The 18,048-nt window shown below is 38.1% G+C and overlaps 3 protein-coding genes across 8 annotated transcripts in view; 1 reads left to right on the top strand and 2 right to left on the bottom strand.

The window, feature by feature from the left end:
* Positions 1–2,934, top strand: part of LOC112136422 (T-cell surface glycoprotein CD3 epsilon chain) — a 5,326-nt gene extending 2,392 nt beyond the window's left edge. For both annotated transcript variants that reach the window (XM_024258109.2, XM_024258110.2), the window contains 2 exons: positions 511–578; positions 721–2,934. In XM_024258109.2, the coding sequence (XP_024113877.1) occupies positions 511–578; positions 721–780 (128 nt within the window). In that variant the 3' untranslated portion in view covers positions 781–2,934. The remainder of the gene's footprint in view (positions 1–510; positions 579–720) is intronic.
* A 2,921-nt stretch (positions 2,935–5,855) lies between these two features.
* On the bottom strand, positions 5,856–11,570 carry LOC112136420 (T-cell surface glycoprotein CD3 gamma chain). 3 transcript variants are annotated; one of them, XM_024258104.2, is made up of 7 exons: positions 11,126–11,558; positions 10,814–10,888; positions 10,702–10,722; positions 10,354–10,560; positions 10,086–10,232; positions 6,634–6,692; positions 5,856–6,548 (listed from the first exon to the last, which is right to left on the bottom strand). In XM_024258104.2, exons 2-7 carry the CDS (start codon positions 10,848–10,850, stop codon positions 6,489–6,491), a joined length of 531 nt encoding a protein of 176 aa, XP_024113872.1. In that variant the 5' UTR covers positions 10,851–10,888; positions 11,126–11,558; the 3' UTR covers positions 5,856–6,488. The 3 variants fall into 3 exon arrangements, with proteins under 3 accessions (XP_024113872.1, XP_024113871.2, XP_036070943.1); XM_024258103.2 differs by lacking the exons at positions 5,856–6,548; positions 6,634–6,692 and having other exon boundaries at positions 9,849–10,232; positions 10,814–10,871; positions 11,126–11,570; XM_036215050.1 differs by lacking the exons at positions 5,856–6,548; positions 6,634–6,692 and having other exon boundaries at positions 9,849–10,232; positions 11,126–11,568.
* Positions 11,571–13,550: 1,980 nt separating this feature from the next.
* The window catches only part of LOC112136421 (transmembrane protein 25), a 14,206-nt gene continuing 9,708 nt past the window's right edge, over positions 13,551–18,048 (bottom strand). For all 3 annotated transcript variants that reach the window (XM_024258107.2, XM_024258108.2, XM_024258106.2), the window contains exons 5-9: positions 16,970–17,101; positions 16,854–16,887; positions 14,563–14,672; positions 14,265–14,348; positions 13,551–14,183 (exon numbers count right to left, since the gene is read on the bottom strand). In XM_024258107.2, the coding sequence (XP_024113875.1) occupies positions 14,110–14,183; positions 14,265–14,348; positions 14,563–14,672; positions 16,854–16,887; positions 16,970–17,101 (434 nt within the window). In that variant the 3' untranslated portion in view covers positions 13,551–14,109. The remainder of the gene's footprint in view (positions 14,184–14,264; positions 14,349–14,562; positions 14,673–16,853; positions 16,888–16,969; positions 17,102–18,048) is intronic.

Here is an 18,048-nt window from a genome sequence, read left to right on the forward strand (position 1 = left end):
CCAAAATCACCTAAAAAAAACTTTTAAAAGGCCTAAAGGCCTAAATTAGCCAAAACAGCTAGCATGTAGCTAATATCCAAAAATAAAAAAATCTTAAAAAATGCGAAAATAGTCCAAAAAGCTAGCAGAACGTAAGTAAATTATAAGCGTAACTTTATAACATATTTATGAATAAAAACAGACAGGAATATTATTCCAGAATAAATCAACTTAAACCTTTAATAACTTTCAGTATTTCACTCCCCATAAAAATATATTTTGTCAAAATTAAACAAGTTAGAAATAAGCACAAGATAACATCAGGTCATTAATAAGAATAAAATAAAATGATCTGGAGGGCCGGATCCGGCCCCTGGGCCTTGACTTTGACTCGTGTGATCCACTGGAGTGATCGTGTTAACGGCTGAAAAGTTACAGTATGTTATTTTGCTTTTGAGCGTCAAAGACGACGCCTCAGGTGTCAAAGAGTTTTTCTAGTGACAATAATGTTTTTTTTAACTCCTCCTCCAGCATCTGCTCCTCCAGCTAACTATCCTCCAGGACCTCGAGGTCGACATGCCCCAAGCCAAACCTATGAAGTACGTATCCAAACTGTTTCAGTCAAATCTATAAATGAATGAGTTTGATGAGAGTTTTATTTTTTAAATCAAAAAGAGAAAATTGATTCGTTTAGCTTTTGCAACCACGCAGCACTTCATTTAACTGTTGTTTATTTTGCAGCCACTGAACCCTCAGACTCGCCACGACGGTGTTTACTCCAAAGTGCAAAGAACGGGATAAGGAGCTGTCGGATGGAGTTTTGGTTTGAAAGCTCACCGTGAGCTCCCCAAAGGGAGTCAAAGGTGTTCCCAGAGCTGTGGAGCTCTGGTTCTATCTAAGGCGCGTCTTTCTCATTTATCTGCTGTACAAAAGACTGACGAGGGGCTCTTCAAGATGGAGCTTTGTGATGCCCGTCAGATGTCACTCCCAACGTTCTTTGCATGTTTTTATGTCAGCAACTCCGTCCAAGTTAGGAAACACAAATACTTTTATATCAAATCAAACCGATGTTTGAGAATTCAGTGCGTAGTAAAAACTATTTCACAAAAACGGCTCATTTTCAACACAGTATCTACTATTCAGGCCTGTTCCCACAAATGAAGCGTTTCAAAGCTAACTTTGTGCCAAACTACGGTGACTCAAATACCTCAACCAAAAAACTAATGAAAGATCACAATGACAATAAAAATACAAAACCAATAACTAACATGTAATGTTAGCTTATGTCACATTAGAAATTAAAATTAAAATACTACATAAAAAAAATTTAACTAAATAAAAATAAGACATTTTGGAGAATAAAAATTATTTACAGAAATCAATATGAAATGTTAAAAAAATGAAACTCAATAAGGCAGAATCCACATTCTTCCCTTCTCTGTCCCCTTACAGTATGAAAAAGAAACTATGTCAAATTCCCTCACTACTCACTACATAGTGCCTTTGTCATTTTCTAGTGCTGTCCAAATCTACAATTCCAAAAAGTCTTTGTGAAAAACTAGTGTGCGTTCATGCTCACTACATAAGTGAATATAGATCACAATGCACTGCGCTCGAACAATTTTAGAGTTTAGAATAAAAGAAAGAAAAGTAGTGAGCATGGTGTCTCTGAATTAGTTTAAAAAAACAGGCCACTATATATATATATATATATTCACAGATAAATACAATATAGTATGTAGTTTTTTAGTAGTTAGTGATTAGAATGGGAATTCAGACGTCACTGTGGTGTCTCAGAATTCAGACATAACTTCTGTGTGATGATACCATCAATAATCGCCGGTCAGCTAGCGTTAGCTCGGAGCTTTCAGCGCTCAAATATAAAAAACAACATCGTTTTTATAACTTTAAAACGGTCACACTAAAACAGAAATTCATTACTTGCATTTAAATGTAAACCTCTGCGCTTCAGAGAGCACCTGCGAGAAGAAAAGCGCTTCTCCTCCTCGACACAAACGGATGCGGGTTACCCTCACAACAGAGGGATTTGTAGCCCTCCGCCTGGAGGGTTGGTCCTTAAAAAAACATTTTTTGACACCACTTCCACTAGAAATGCCCCTACAAATGGAGGGGTAGGGAGAAAGGAAGAATTCAGATTGGGCCTAAGAAACCAGAAATCATCATCCAAACCCCATAAAACCTCTACCTGTTCCAGTTTCTTATTGTGTTTTCTTCTTTAGCATTTCCTTTTTAATTTTGTAAATTACTTTTATTTTTTGAAGCGTTTTATTTTTATAATGGTTTCTGTAATTAAGTTTATATTTCTAAATAGTTTTTTTTTTCTTTTATTTTTATTGTTGTTGTGAGTTTAACATGTTTTGGCTTTAAGTTATTTGTTTATGTGATTTGAACTTCAGGGCCACCGTACCAAACCTTTTACAAGGCAAAAAAGCCAACAGGGCTTATTTTTAAGTAGGTCCTTCTCTTGAAGCAGGAAAAAAAACAGATAATTTAATTATTTTTTATAAAGTTTGGATCCTTTAGTAAATAACAAAATACAACAGATAGCCAGAGGAGAAACGTCAAACTGTATTTATCTTTGAAACTTTCATGTATTCTTCTTTTGCTGTGTATATAACTAAGTTTTTGTACTTTTTTTTATTATTCAGTATTTGTTAGGTAGTATTATAGTATGGTGGACAAGTATATCAATATCTTGTGTCATTCAGCTTCTTTTTAGTGCTACTTTTAGTCAAACGTGCACCTGAATGATGCAAAACACCAAACTAGTCAAAAAACTGCACATTTATGTATAATATGGTTAAAAGTGAGTAGATCAAACTGATATTTTTGTTTGTAATGCACAGTTAATATCTGGATATTATTGGTGCATAAAATCAATCAAACTTGTGCAGAAAAAAATAGTTTTTCTAATGTATAAAATTGTTTTTTTCTGCCTGTTTTACTTCTTCTTTTCTGTTTTTATAAGCAGTTTTTGTTCGTAATAAACCCGTCGGCTGTCTCTGGATGTGTGTGTTTGGCTCTGACTGCTGCTCTGCTCAGCCCTCAACCGCATGCCTGAAAGAGCCTCAAACCCGCAGCTCACATCCGTCTCTCACGCTCTCCGCCGCCCTGATCATGACGGTTTCTGCTGGAAACAAGTCTTCACGTTTCCCTGCGCGGACCTATAATCAAGTGTCAGACATGCCGTGGAAATTCAGCTCTGTCATGTTTTTGCTGCTTTCCCAGCAGTGACTGAGCACACGGAAAAACAGAAACATGACGCTCACTAATAGTGACTGATGTTTTGGTGAAAAAGCTCAGAGATTCGGTGTTTTGCGGAAACTCTCCCACTCGTCACGCTCGGCTCTGCATCTGCTGAGAGCAGAGGTGAGGGGAGGCGGGGGGTGTAGGAGACGCGTTCGTCTCTTTAGCTGCTGTAAGTTAAACCGCCCCCACACACAGACCTACATCTGCACATCTGCCATGTGAGCGTGAACATCCGTGCACGTACACACTCACACGTGACCCGGAGTGGGAGCGTGTTTGTGGGCCGGCCGTGGTGGAGCTCCTCTGTTGTTTGATGCTTCGTTCTGCAAGAACAACAGTTTTTAAAAGGCAAAGACGAGCTTTTGATCAAAGTATTCACTGTACTGGAAGCTTCTGACGAAATCAGCTCCTTCTCTGTATAACTGCTCTGTCTTCTTAAATTTTCCATGTTTGTCGTTAACGTTGAGTAACATCATTTTTCATGCTTTATTTCCGTTCATTTAGATGATTGTTATTTTCTTTTGACTTGTGCAGCAGGTTTCATTGGCTCAGACAAGAGAACAGGAGTGACAGCACAGAGAACAACCAGAGTGGTCAGGGTCCAGGTGAGGGTCAGGGCAGGCGGCAGACAATCAGAGGTGTAGATGAAGCAGAAGATCAGATGAAGCAGAAGATCAGGTCAGGATCAGAGCGCTCAGTGAAGCAGGCAGAGAAACACAAACAAGACTTCACACTCTGAATACTGCTGGAGTGATGGGAGATGAACGGCTGAGGGGCTTCTGGGAGAGACAGCAGGGGCTGATGGGAAGTGTAGTGTGGAGACCCAGGAAGTGCTAGTACTCAGTATCAGATTGATCCCAGTGATGTTCCAGAGGGGGAGACGTGAGAACGATTCATGACACCTGCAGTCAGACTTTTAACAGGCCGTCCTCGTTACATTTCAGTTCCATTTACAGTTAAAAAGTTACCTCTAGCTTTGAGAGCCTTCCATGGACAAACTTCCCTCGTCAACGTTTGCAAATACCAAAAACCTGCTAAGAAACCAGAGGAGAGCGTCCCTTTTCAAGCTGTCACTCCTCGTCTCTGGAACTCCCTCGCTGCCATCATGACAGATCAACTCTGTTGAGACATTTTTATTCAAAATAGCTTTTAATTAATCTAATGTTGTCATTTCACTGTGACTTCAAATGTGAGGATTTGTTGTAATTTTGTTTTTTACAATCGTGAAGTGAGATTTGATCTGACAAATGTTCTGTAGAAATAAACATACTTACTCTACTCTACTGACTCACATTTCAGAGCCTTCAGTCACTCATGTGCAGCATCACACTCAGGTTTAGACTCAGACTTGAAGTAGAACCTGGATTCTGTTTCAGTCATCGACTGTAAAATGGTGAATGGCATAAACTTTCTTATGCTCTTTACGACCTTCCTTGAAGGTTGAAAGTGCTTTACAGTTACAGACCCATTCACACACTGGTGACAAACACTGGCGCCAACCTCCCACCAGAGGCAATGTGGGGTTCAGTGTCTTGCCCAGGGACACTTCGACACATGTGCGTTCAAGGTGGGAATCGAACCTGTGACCTTCCTCTCAGGAATCGACCACCCTACAACTGCGCCACAGCTGCCTGTGGTTCAATCCGTCATCTTGTTGGAGGACCCGATCCCGACCAAACGTTCCCAGTTGGACGGATGGCTTCCAATCGAGATACAGTTCAGCCCATATCACTCCACATCCACCGCCGTGCTTGTTTTAAATGTTGTTGCTGATATGTGAGATTGATTTTCCGGTTTGTGCCGTGCACTCAGACCGAAATACTTTTGGTTTTGTCTGTACAAAGTGTTAAGGCTTGTGGTTGATTCAGAGGAAATGCTAAGCTAACCAGTTCTGTGTTTTAGAGAAAGCAGCTCTAACGGCAACACTTCTAGAAGAGAACTGTAAAGGTTATCCGAGGCAACGTTAATAACTCTACTAAGTGCATGTGTGCAAAGTTTAGGATGATTCTGGCTTTAAAATATGTGAACATAAATCAAGTTTTTTGAGAGTTTCTGAAAAAGGTTAAAGTGAATCGTTTAAAGTCCGTCTCCCATCATCTTTGTAAGTGTTCCCAGTATTGTTGTCAGCCAAAATTAAACAAATCTGTCTTGTTTTCCAGGAGATAGTTTATGTAGAGTGGCAGGAGTTCATTAGAAATTGTTTCTGCAGGACTATTGGTAAAGAGCAACCCCGCCCCCCTTCCTGTCACCCATATCTGAGATATGTTAATGTGATCTCCTCACGCCCCCAACCTGACATAGCTGGTGGAACAAAATTACGTTTAGAGACAGTTTAGATCCAGATTTCACATCAGATAAGGAAAACAAAGACGTTCATGGATCTATTTGTCTGTAATTGGATGCTTAAGAAGGGGGCGGAGCTTGTGGTCAACAACTACAGACTTTTTCCAAAGGCATTTTTTCATCTGATTCACGACAGTTTGAATATAGAAATACTCCGAACTTCAACTTAAAGCTTAATTTTCTTTATATACTTCCTCTATCATGAGAAAAATGTCACAAAAACATGTTAAAACATTAAAAAAAGAGTTTTCATTGGAGTTGGTCTTACGATACACTTTTTATTTGCAATTATTTGATGACAAAATGAGCACATAAGCTGCTAAAATACACTATTTTACCAAACACACATCAAGAAAAACTGAGTTTTAACCCCATAATGCCTGCATTTTTTCCAGATATAAAAACAAACAAACAAGTCAATAAACACTCTAGGTAATTTTAGAGCCAAAGGGGTTTGTCGCATATTTGCAACAATAGGCATCACAAGAGGTTAAAGACAAGTCATATGTTACTGTAACAACTCTCAGGTTGGTCACTTAAAAAAAAAATCTTCTATTTTTAATGAAAAGAGAAAAAACATGTTTTCAGATGGTTATTTTTTCATGAAATCCTCTTCTTTGGTCATTGTAACTAATAGCAAAAGCATGCCAACATAATTGTGAAATGTACACGTTGAAATAAGTTCTTAACGAAGCATAGGAAAAGGCTAAAATGCTGATTTGCTGCAGTCTGAGGAGAACTATCAAAAAGAACAAAGCATAATCTTACAGGTATGTGTCAGCTGTTTGTGAGTATTTGAGTCAGCAGGTCAAATATAACAAACAAACACTCCTTTGTCTGGTAGATTTCAGTGAAGGAGTTCAGTTTGACGACGAGCAGAGCCGGGCCTTCTCACTCTATCTGGGTCTAGTGTTTTGAAGGAGGTCGTACTCGTCTTTTCTCACGTGTTTCAGAGGCTGCAGGAGGAATAGAAGAAGAAGTTGCTAAGAAAATCTGTCTTATTTTGTGAAGGCTGAATTTAAAATTGTTTTTTTGGCTCACCTGGTAATTGGACTCAGCAGCACTTTGTTCGTTTTGAACGAGGTTCTGTTTATCAGATCCTGGAAATGAACAGGAGACAAAGAGGAGTCAGTACACACAGCTTTGTGTTTCCTTTGCAGGTATTGTCTGACACTTTTTTTCAGCTGAAATTTCTCCTCTAGAGCGAGAACGTAGACAAATGTTCACATGCTCCAGAAAGAAGGACCGAATCCATGTAACCGTGGCAACAGACGGGCACTTACCCTTCAGTAAGGGAATTTTAGGTTTATGTGAAGATCTTATCAGTCTTTATTTTATCTCTGTGAATATGTTTTTAAAGTTTTGTAATGAGGATTTAGTCAACTGGTAATGCTGGTAATTTTAGATTAATATTAAAATATTTTAGTAAAACTATACACACTGGAAACAGGTCCCTTAGAAAAAAGTCCAAAGTTCTTACCCCATTGGTAGATTTTCTTTAATTAACCCTTTATGTAAGACCGGAGCTCCAATGTTTATATTCCTTGATTTACTGTAACTTTTCAACGGTGAGATTTGGTCACAAGCCATGAGATTTGAGTTGTGACCCACAAAATTTGAGTCCCGACCCATTAGATTTGAGTCGCAACCCATTAGATTTGGTCGCAGCACACGAGATTTGGCCGGCTTGCCATATTCTCGTGCCTCGTCTCAACAGACTGAGCGGTCATTCACAGCTCAGACATTGTTTAGTCACGGTGAAGGTTTTTACGGAACCTCTTCAAACTGATGAGGATCATTTAAGAAAAGCAAAATATTGATTCTTATACCTTAGCAAAAAGTAGTACACTTGAACAATATTTTATTAACCCTTTAACACCAGAACTCAAGCTAAAAACTCTGATTCTTTTACTATTAAAAACAAATTCCTAAAAATACAAGTTTTATTGAAACAAGAATATTTGCCTTTCTTAAGACTTTTTTACAGTGCATCTGTAAACTCTCATGGCAGCATAACCAGTCGTTGAAGATTGTGGGGTGGAAGGTCTGATATTGTTATTGTTGTTGTTATTTTAACAATTTCTTAAACCAAAACAGGTAAAACACAGGATATATAAAAGCTGCAACAAATGTTTAAACGTTAGAATGTCTGTGTAGCAAACTCGATCAGTTCCAAAGCTGCCTGGTTCTGAACCTCATCTCATGAGGGTCCAATTCTGTTTCCTCGTTACGCTAAGCTTATAGAAACTGCAACGAATGGACTTCATGTTTGGGGATGGTAAATTATATTTACTTATATAACCATTCTTAAAGGCCCAAGCACTTTACAGTCCCATTCACACAATGATACTCTGCTGCTGAACACTGGCACCAACTAGTGCTGGGAGATCAAACGACTGACAGTATTGATCTCAAGTTGGTATTGATACCGGCACACAGATATCGATATTTCCACTCGTGTTTAAAACTTTTCTGTATCTGCAAAAAGGACCCAGCTGAGTGTCTGTCTCACCACTCTCACCAGTCCTGAGATCTCAGCAGCAGATCTCACAGTGCAAACATGCAGGCAGCATGCATTGATCACCCTATTCCTACTCTGTTTAAAATACTGAGTTGTTTTTGACAGGTTACTTTTCATCTGTTTTTATAGTTCTGATTAAAGAGTAAGACGTTACAGATTATTTATATTTCTACCAGTTGTTTTTCAATCGTTAAACATTTTAATTTACTTTTATGTCATGGTTACTTGTTTCATGAGCAAAAAAACATTCAAAGCAATTAAAAACAGTTGAGATTTTGAGGTTCATGTCACATTTTTAAGTTGCTTTTTAAAAAATGATCGGTATCAATCTCGATATCGCCCAGCCCTAGTGCCAACCTAAAACCACCAGGACGAATCAGGTGTTCAGTGTCCTGACCAAGCACACTTTTCAACGCATGGGTGGACAGAGCAGGAATCCAACTGGCGATCTTCAGATCAGAAGTCGACCGTCCCAGATTGTGAGTTTCAGCAGCTAACAAATTGTGTTTTTTTTATTTCAAGAGGACTAAAAGAAGCGAACAAACTTACACTCCATGTTTTTATTAGACCGTAGGATGTTCTTTGGACCTGTTTGTATAAGCCTCTTTGGTGGTCAAATCTGAACTAAACGACCAGAGTGTCACTCTTCCAAACAGATGTGGCATTCAAGTGCAGAAGAGTTGTTTATTATTATTATATTTATTCATTTTTAAATACAAAAAATAAAAAAGAAAGTTGCTTACTGTGTTTGCAATAATGGACAAATGGCAAAAAAAATGGTAGCTATTATTAATTTAAATTTTATCTATATATAGCGCTTTTAAAAGATACTCAGACGCTTACAAAACAAACAAATTACATTAAAAAATAGTAATAAGAAACATTCAATTTAAAGATGGAAATGACGTGACATTTCCATTATTTAACGACGTAAAATTAATATTTAGTGTGGCAGACAAAAAAGGTTAATATTTAAAATGAATTCATAGAGTTTTTCCTACATTTGACGCACTGACACGAACTGTTTTAGCTTTAATTTATGTATTGGAATGTATTTAAGTCATATTTTTCTCTGAAGATATTAGTCCGAAAACAAGAAAAAAGCTGTGACCGTTTTCAACGCGCCTGGATTTTGAAATAATTTCATAAATGTATTAATAAACCTTTCCAAACCTATGCGCGTGTGAATGTTTCAAAATACAATCATTAGAAATAAAAACATTTTACAATAAGAAGCATGTTTTTCCAGTTTTTTCAAGAATTAATTTCTTTACATTTTTACTGCTCCAAACACAAACACAGACTTACTTTTGAGAAGTCCAGATTTTATTTTTATTTAGCTAAATTTAAACCTAAAAAGTGGATAGATTTCAGCACTTTTCCTGGTGATTATTGACCCTTTTGGCTTGCCATATTCTAGAGCCGCGTCTCAACAGAACATTGTTTGTAGAGTCAATGTGATGTTTTTTACTCAACGTCTTTCACTTCAAACTGATCAGGATCAATTAAAAAAAAAAGCAGTATATTGATTCTTATACCTTAGAAAAACGTAGTACACTTGAAGTATATTGTATTAACCCTTTAACACCAGAGCTCCAGTGTTTATGTTCTTTGATTTATTGTCATTTTTAAACCGTTAACATGATCATTCCAGTAGATTCTAAAGGAGAAGAGCGGCTCATCGAGCCGCTCTTCTCCTTTAGAATCTACTGGAATGATCATGTCAATGGCTGTAACGTTATAGCTTGTTAAAGATTTTGTTTTTAAGCATCACCGGCGATGCCTCATACTGTTTCATTTGTATTTTTGTGTAAATCATTTTCTCATTCAGCTAAAATTAATGAATTATCTTAAAAAAATAGATATTTAGTATTTTGATTAAATAAACTGTCTTTAAATTTATGTGTAAGAATTTCCAAACAAGGCTGGGAGATGCGACTGAAACGCAGGTGAGTGTGTGAGCAGGTGTTACTTTTTTTCTTATTCGAGGAGCTTTGACTCGTCCGAGTCTGGGAGGCGACCAGATACACGGCCACTCCTATCCCAGTGGTCGCCACCAAGTTTCCAACCAGGATGCTGGCAATGGAGGTCATGTCGAACTCCACACAGTTGTCGCAGGCTGAACAGACGGGAAACAGAGAGCTCTCATCAGTGTGAAGCATCCAAAATGTCTGACAGTATGTCAGAGTATGAATGGAAAGTTTGGTAAAATAAAACAAAGATTTTTCTTTGAAACTTACTCCGGAATTTCACATAAATCTTTGACCCTGTGTTAATGGTATTGCTTGCTGGCACACATTCATACTCCCCCGAATTTTCATCTCTGTAGACCAATTCCATAGTTCTATTTGAATCATCGTTGCTATTTTTGATATTTTTCCACATGGTACCGTCTTTACAAGTCAGCTTAATTTTATTTGAGTGTTCCTCCACTATTATATCAGAACCTGAAAAAAAAAAACAATAAAGCAGAACATTTCAGAATATTAGACCTGCTTCTTGCAAACACAATCAAAAAAGCAGATTTTGCATTTAAACCCACAAGTTTATAAGATTCACATAAACAGAAAAGTGTTGTTTTTTTTTACCAGAGTCGCAGTGGACCAGAGCTGCAGAAAAGATGAGAAAACATTTCCACCATCACCAAATGTTAAAAAGAAATATGTCCACGCTGACACGTTTTGAACTTTGACGCCTTACCTGCCAGAGTCAACAGCAGCAGCAGCCGAAATGTCATTTTTGTTCTCTGATCAAACTCCTGCCAGATCAATAAACCTAAAATACAAAAAGAAAAGCTTTAGTCGACGTGAAAGAAAGATGCTGGGCCAAAAAGAAAGGAAGTGCGCCATTTTCTGCCCTCATGTCAACCATTTTATGACTTTCGCTAAACAGGAAAACAACAACAATAAAAACTAAGTCTATTAATTAATATGGCAAGATCATAAAAAACAGTTTTAAACTCTTATTTTAGGTTTAGTAGAAATCAAATTTAATGGATAAAATAGTTCAAACCTGCAGAACTGATGTTGTTGTGAGTCTGCTGATGAAGCGTCGACTGTGTCTTCAGCTCTGATCTGTGTGTGCGTATTTGTGTGTGAACGGGAGGAAGTTTGTGTGATTGGCTTGTTTTCAGCTCCGCTGATCTTCACAAGAGATTTCAATGCTTTTATGTCAAAAACCAGCAACAGTTTCCACAGATGCCGTTTGTTTTTGACACTTCAGTCGGCTGATTTTAACATTTATAAAGGAACTTTAACCGATTGATCGTCTAACCCGCTAAAGGATATCCGTTTGCAAAAATTAATTACCACAAGTACACTTAGGCTATACTAAAAATGAGGTGGTACAGTAGAAGTTCACTTTTTATCTACTATGATATATCATAAACTTAAGTATTGGGTTAGGATACTTACTGCACTACACGTACATGATCTATACTAGATGTGCTATACTCATACTTTTACACAAAAATGATTAACCCTCGTCTGTGACGCTTAAATACAAAATCTGTAATGTACTGTAACTTTTCAGCCGTTTTCACGATCAACGACATTCCAGTAGATTCTGAAGGAGAAAAGCGGCTCAACGAGCCGCTTTTCTCCTTCAGAATCTACTGGAATGATCGTGTTAACAATTAAAAATTAAATCAAAGAACATAAACACTGGAGGTTAAAGGGTTAATAAAATATAAAAATGTACTACTCTTTTTGCTAAATGAAAACGTTGAGTACAAACCTTCAGATTACTCTACAAACAATGTCTGAGCAGTGACTGACCGCTCAGTCTGTTGAGAGGAGGCCCTACATATGGCAAGCCAAAGAGGTCAATACTCGTCAGGAAAAGCGCTGTTAAAAAAAAACAGCGCATTGGCCATGAAAAACGCAGCTTTTAACGCACGGTTTAAAAATAAATTGTCTTGTGTTGTCCATATACAGGCGTAAAAGGAGGTGTTTTTACCTGCATAAGCTGCACATCAAAAGTACTGTTCTAGACCCCCCCACAAAAGCGCAGTTTTGCTGAATCACATTCAAAAACGCCATTTTGCTTAAATAAAAAGGCTTCTGCTGAAAGTCTTTTTTTATATTCTCTCTCATAGTCTAGCAGTTAGGACAGCCATACATGAGCTTTTTTTTTCTCATTGTGAATCATGAGTTCGATCCCACAGCACTACATAGCGGTTTCTTCATTTTTGTTTTTATTTTTCTTCTGCTGACTTTTAGCAACAATATTATCTTGATTGAATTTATTGTTTCTTTTATCTTCACCGTCTTCTTCTTTTTTATTTTTACAAGTACGTATTACATTAATAAACTATTACAATTAGGGATGTAATCATTCAGTCAAGTCACGATTCAATTCACAATTGAATTAAACTCAATGAACACAATGAATTAGAAATATTTTAAGGCCAAGTTTGTTTTCTTTTTGCCCCTTACATCAAAATATCTGTTTTCCTACTAACAGAAGTTATTCAATACAAATAAACAATTGTAATATAATACTGAAATGATCACAAATCCTTTCATACTCGGTTCATATGGATGGACTGCTCCGCGGCTGCTCAGTGCAACCCCCCAGCTGCTACGTGCATACTCGCACTCAGCACAGATGACCGTTCTTGTGCAGCTTGCAAAGAAAAAATAATAGAGAGGTAAAGAGAGTTATTAAAAAAAAAAAAAGGAAGAAGCTGCGTCGTCACCCATGACTGTTGTCACTGTTGATTGGTCAAAGTTGCAATGAAAATCTAACTTTGCAAGGTGAGAGACAAATCTCGGCTTTACTTGAATTTACGCTAATAGTTGCGATCGCAACATCACAAAATCCTGGACTGACTGACTCGTGTGAAACTTTGAGCCTGCATGGAGAAATATCATCAGCTCTGCATTTCTACATTTAGACACAGGCAGAGACAAACCAATTTTTGCATTGATGAATATGCAGATGAGTTTGAGTCATTACATCCTCAATTACAAATTTCTTTGTTGCAGACAACTAGAAATCTCTTTTTGCAGTCGTTAAATTACCAAACCAACATACTGTTACAATAGAAACAGTTGATTCCTGCTTAAAAATGGTGAAAAATTCCTGGATGAACAAATCTTTCCTGATGTCTTTTATGGCATAACAAAGACACCAACATGGCTGCGTTGGTGCTCTGTCTGCTGCAAACGTCACAAACATGCTGCCTTCCTGGTTTGAAGTGACAGAGAGAGTAAAGATGCACCGAAGAGCTTCCTGTGAGAGGAAAAGCCTCAACCACCTGTGACCCAGAGTGAACACCTGGCATCATCAACAGCACCACTACTTCACATCTGCACCTGCTTCTGTCAAAGAAAGATAATATTCTGTACATGCAAACATTCTCCTCATCAGAATACAACACCAACGACTGTCATACGCCCCCTGCTGACGGCCACATGAAAGCACAACTCTCTACTTGAATTTTTTCTTTCTTTATTCGTCGTCCTCTGTTGTACACATACAAATATACAGGAAATGACACAATGCTTGCTCACAAATATACACAGATTTATATATTTATGCATCATTCAGATACAGACACATTCTGGAGTTAGCTGCATTCCCTTTTAGCACACGGACACAGGACATGATGCGCAAACACTCACGTACTGCATTCACTGTATGGTACAGACATCAACTTGAAGACCCACTCTAGTGTTTTTAACATGTTCCTGTAGCGTTTTTCTGACGATAGAAGACATATATAAAGAAAATGAAGCGCAATTCATTCAAATGATTGTAAATCAGGAGCAGATAGTCTGAAATTGATGGTATTTGTGATGTAGAACACTCACTGGGCTTCATTCTGATGCATCCACTTGCAGACAAACATGATCGGAGTGGGTCTATAAATGAAGATGTCCATCTCTAAGAACAGGTCACTCCTGGTTCCAGCTTTCGTCCCATCCGAGTTGATTCTGCTCATGTTAAAGTAGTCTTGCATGCATGTAGGGTCAGTCCACCATCTGGAGCCGTCAGAGCCAGATCTCCTCACTGCTTGTGCTGTTCACTTTGTAGATGTAGCCCACCATGGGATACCTGGCAAAACCTGTGAGGAGCGAGAGAGAGCTGCATCAGGTGTGTTTTCCTAAGACAGAGGAGGACCAGATGAAGAGAGCATGTCTCTGACCTCTTGCTGCATAGGCTAATGACAGATCTTCCTCCTCCTCTTCATCTCTCTCTCCCACTCTGTTCTGCAGAGCTGCCTGGCGGGCTTCACCGATCATGCAGGTACAATAAAAATGCAGTAACAAGTCACTGATCTGCAGGTTCATTCTAGTATCGTGTCTGTCACATGGATACAGACTGAAGCTAATCATCTACAAAGAAAAACATGCTTTACTATACTGGCTTTAAACTGGCATCACTTTTAGATTACACCAATCAAGTCTTTTTGTTTGTTGGGTGGGGGTTAATGGGGGTCTTACCTCTCCGTAAAGTGCTGAGGTCATTAAGCTGCATGTTTGAAGGCAGAGACATGTTCTCTCTGGGGATGTGGGTCTTGTTTGATCTGCCTATCTTCAGATTTGCAGAGTCACTGTTTGGATGAAGAACAGCAAAGAAACGTTGATCAGAGGAGACAGTGATCTGTCATTGATCTGTTCCTGATAGGACATTGATCAGTCACTGATGCGGATCTATGTTGCTGATCTACCATTATTCGACCTCTTATCTGTCACGGATCTGTCGCTGATCCATCATTGATCTGTCACTGATCCGTCACTGATCTGTCACTGATCTGTCGTTGACCTGCTATAAATCTGTCACTAAGCTGTCACTCATCTGCCGCTGATCTTTCATTGATCTGTCATTGATTTCTCATTTACCTCCCATCGACCTTACGTTGATCTACTGTTAATCTGTCACTGATCTGTCATTGATCTGTTATTGATCTGTCAATGAACTGTCAAGGATTCTTCATTGTTCTACCTTTGATCTGTCACTGATCTGTTATGATCATTTATTAATTAGTCACTGATGTGCCATTGATCTCTTATTTATCTGTTGATAATCGGCCATTTATCTATCATTGATCTGTCGTTGATCCATCATTGATCTGTCACTGATCTGTCGCTGACCAACCATAAATCTGTCACTCATCTGCCACTGATCTTCCATTGATCTGTCATTGATTTCTCATTTATCTCCCATTGACCTTACGTTGATCTACTGTTAATCTGTCACTGATCTGTCATTGATCTGTTATTGATCTTTCATTGAACTGTCAATGATTTGTCATTGTTCTACCTTTGATCTGTCACTGATCTGTTATGATCATTCATTGATTAGTCACTGATCTGCCATTGATCTCTTATTAATCTGTTGCTGATTTGCCATTTATATATCATTGATCTGTCACTGATCTGTCACAGATCTATCATTGATCTGTCACCGATCTGTCACTGATCTGTCATTGATCTGTAACTGTTGTCTCTGACCCACAATTGATCTATCATTGATTGATCATTGATCTATCATTGATCTGTCACTGATCTGTCATTGATCTGTCATTGATCTGTATATGATCTGTATCTGATCTGTCATTGATCTGTCCCTGATCTGTCATTGATCCTTCACTGTATATGCTGTAATGAAAGTTTCTAGTTTCCTGTGTAGCTACAAAAATGACATTAGATGGACTGAAGAGTTGATCTATAAAGATTTGATCAACCACAGAATCTGCTGATTATTCTGTTTTCCTCTTGTACATTGTCTGTCACTAATTTGCGATGTACCATTAAATCCAGGACTTCACTTCATTTAGCATCACTTTGAATGGAGAAAAACACTGAAAATATGTTTTGAAACTATTGTAAATTAAATCAGGTATGAAGGGGTTAAAAATTACAATCAGAGATAGGCAACTCCAGACCTCGAGGGTCGCAGTGTTTGCATGATATCCAGATATCTAAGCCCTCATGACGGATTACCTGGTCAAGGTGTGTCCAGCCAATTAGAACACACCAGAGAGGTCTGCTGGAAAACATGCAGGAATGTGGCCCTCGAGGCCTGGAGCTACCTATAAATGACTTAAAGAGAACCTACAGCCCTCCCATCTGTACCGACCTGTGCCTACCAGGCAGGTGGCCGTTCACAAATGCTCCTGTACCGTTTGTGCCAAAGAACATCTACCATGTTCACCAGAGCAGCTGGTGCTTTGTTCTGTCAGATCTAAATCCAGCTTCGTCTACTTCAGTCCACGTGTCACATGTATTAGTGAGGTCTTGTTCTGATGTAACAATTAGAACGTCATCTTTATAATTCAATTTTATTAACACTTATAGATTTGATAAATTACCTGCACGCCTTTTGTTTTGACTGCTTCAAATAAATTCCAATCCAATACATCACCTAACTGTACATATGTCCAGATTACTGATATCCTGCAGATAATGAACTCCACCCCCAGATCACAAAGGGCTCCTTTTTTGCTGCAATCTACTTAATTTGATAGCCTACAGTATGTGTTGCTCGTGTGACGTCCTGTCATCCTCTATCACATTTCACATGTGCAGCACGACTGTACCAGTCTAGAGTGGGGGGTCAGCACTGGGGTTCACATCTGTAAGCAGGAAAGTGTTCTGTGCTTAAGAACTATTGTGTCTTTTGGTTTATTTTTTTAGTTCCTCTTTTAATTTTTTTTGTTATCTGTTAATACTTTTAAGACAATAAATTCACTCAAACACTAAATGTATGTTGTGAGTAAATCATGATTTACCTTTTGGTTGTCATTACAATCTCAACGGGTTCATCTAGGAAAAACAAAAGTGTTAAGTACTTGAGTTTATCACTCAGGTGGTTGTTTTCACAGCAGACTGGAACAGGCGGTCTCACCAAAAGACTTGGTCTTGTTTTTTTGCATGAGGCAGAGAACTATCAGGCTGAGGATGAGAAGGGCCATGAAGGCCATGGCTCCTCCGGTCACGATTCCCAGCATGGGCACCTCCACACGGGACTGCAGGAACTCTGGATCACAGCAGGAGGTCAGGTAAGGATTCAATTCTGTTTGTGTCCTCACTCACCGGACTCTAACCCGTTTAATCTGTTACTAACACAAGGAGAGAATCATCTACTAACAGGGAGGAATACAAGCCAGAATCTATAACTAAATGACTCAAATTTGAAGTTAAGAACTGGATTATGATAACATGTAAAACTATAGTTTAGTAAACTTTAATGTGCTTCCTCCCACTCCTTTTTAGGCAATTAATTTCCGTATTTTCAGGAGTATAAGTTGCACTTTTTTCATAGTTTAGCCAGGGGTGTGACTTATACTCAGGAGCGACTTATTTGAGTTTTTTTTTTTTTAGACATAAATAGGCTCATATATTTGTTATTTTCCCAATAAAAACAGTTATCTTTTAGTGGTTGTTTCCTCTAACAACCACTAGAGGGCGCTGCATCTGAGTAAAAGCTTTTGCTACTGACAGCACCAGAAGAAGTGTCTAAAACAAACATGGAAGAGAATCTGATTGTTTTTCTCTTAAACTTTAATATTTTTCTAATACAGATCAAAAGACTAGTAGTCTTGTTGTTGTTGTTTTTTTTTTAGTTATGTTGGGCTCAGGAGATTTGTTCTGAAACGTCAGACTTTTTTTTCCCAAAAGTGCGACTTGTATTTGGTTCTCTTTTTCTTGATTAAACATTGTTTGCCCTAGCAACTTATACTCCAAAAAATCAGAAAAAATTTTTTTATGCAAACTTCACATGTATCATTTACTCCATGTATGCATGCAAATATATCTGTTTAGGAGAGTCTGAGAGTCTGTATGTGTATATAAATACATATAAATATCGAAGTGCTCTTCTTTCACTTTTTTTTTTAAATTTTTCAATCAAATCATGAATTCCTGATCCTGAGTTTGACATATTTTCTTTTTTGACTTCTTTTGCAATTTCCCCATTGTGGGACA

Source organism: Oryzias melastigma, linkage group LG13 (assembly GCF_002922805.2).
Source record: "Oryzias melastigma strain HK-1 linkage group LG13, ASM292280v2, whole genome shotgun sequence".
In the NCBI taxonomy this organism is placed as follows: Eukaryota; Metazoa; Chordata; class Actinopteri; order Beloniformes; family Adrianichthyidae; genus Oryzias; species Oryzias melastigma.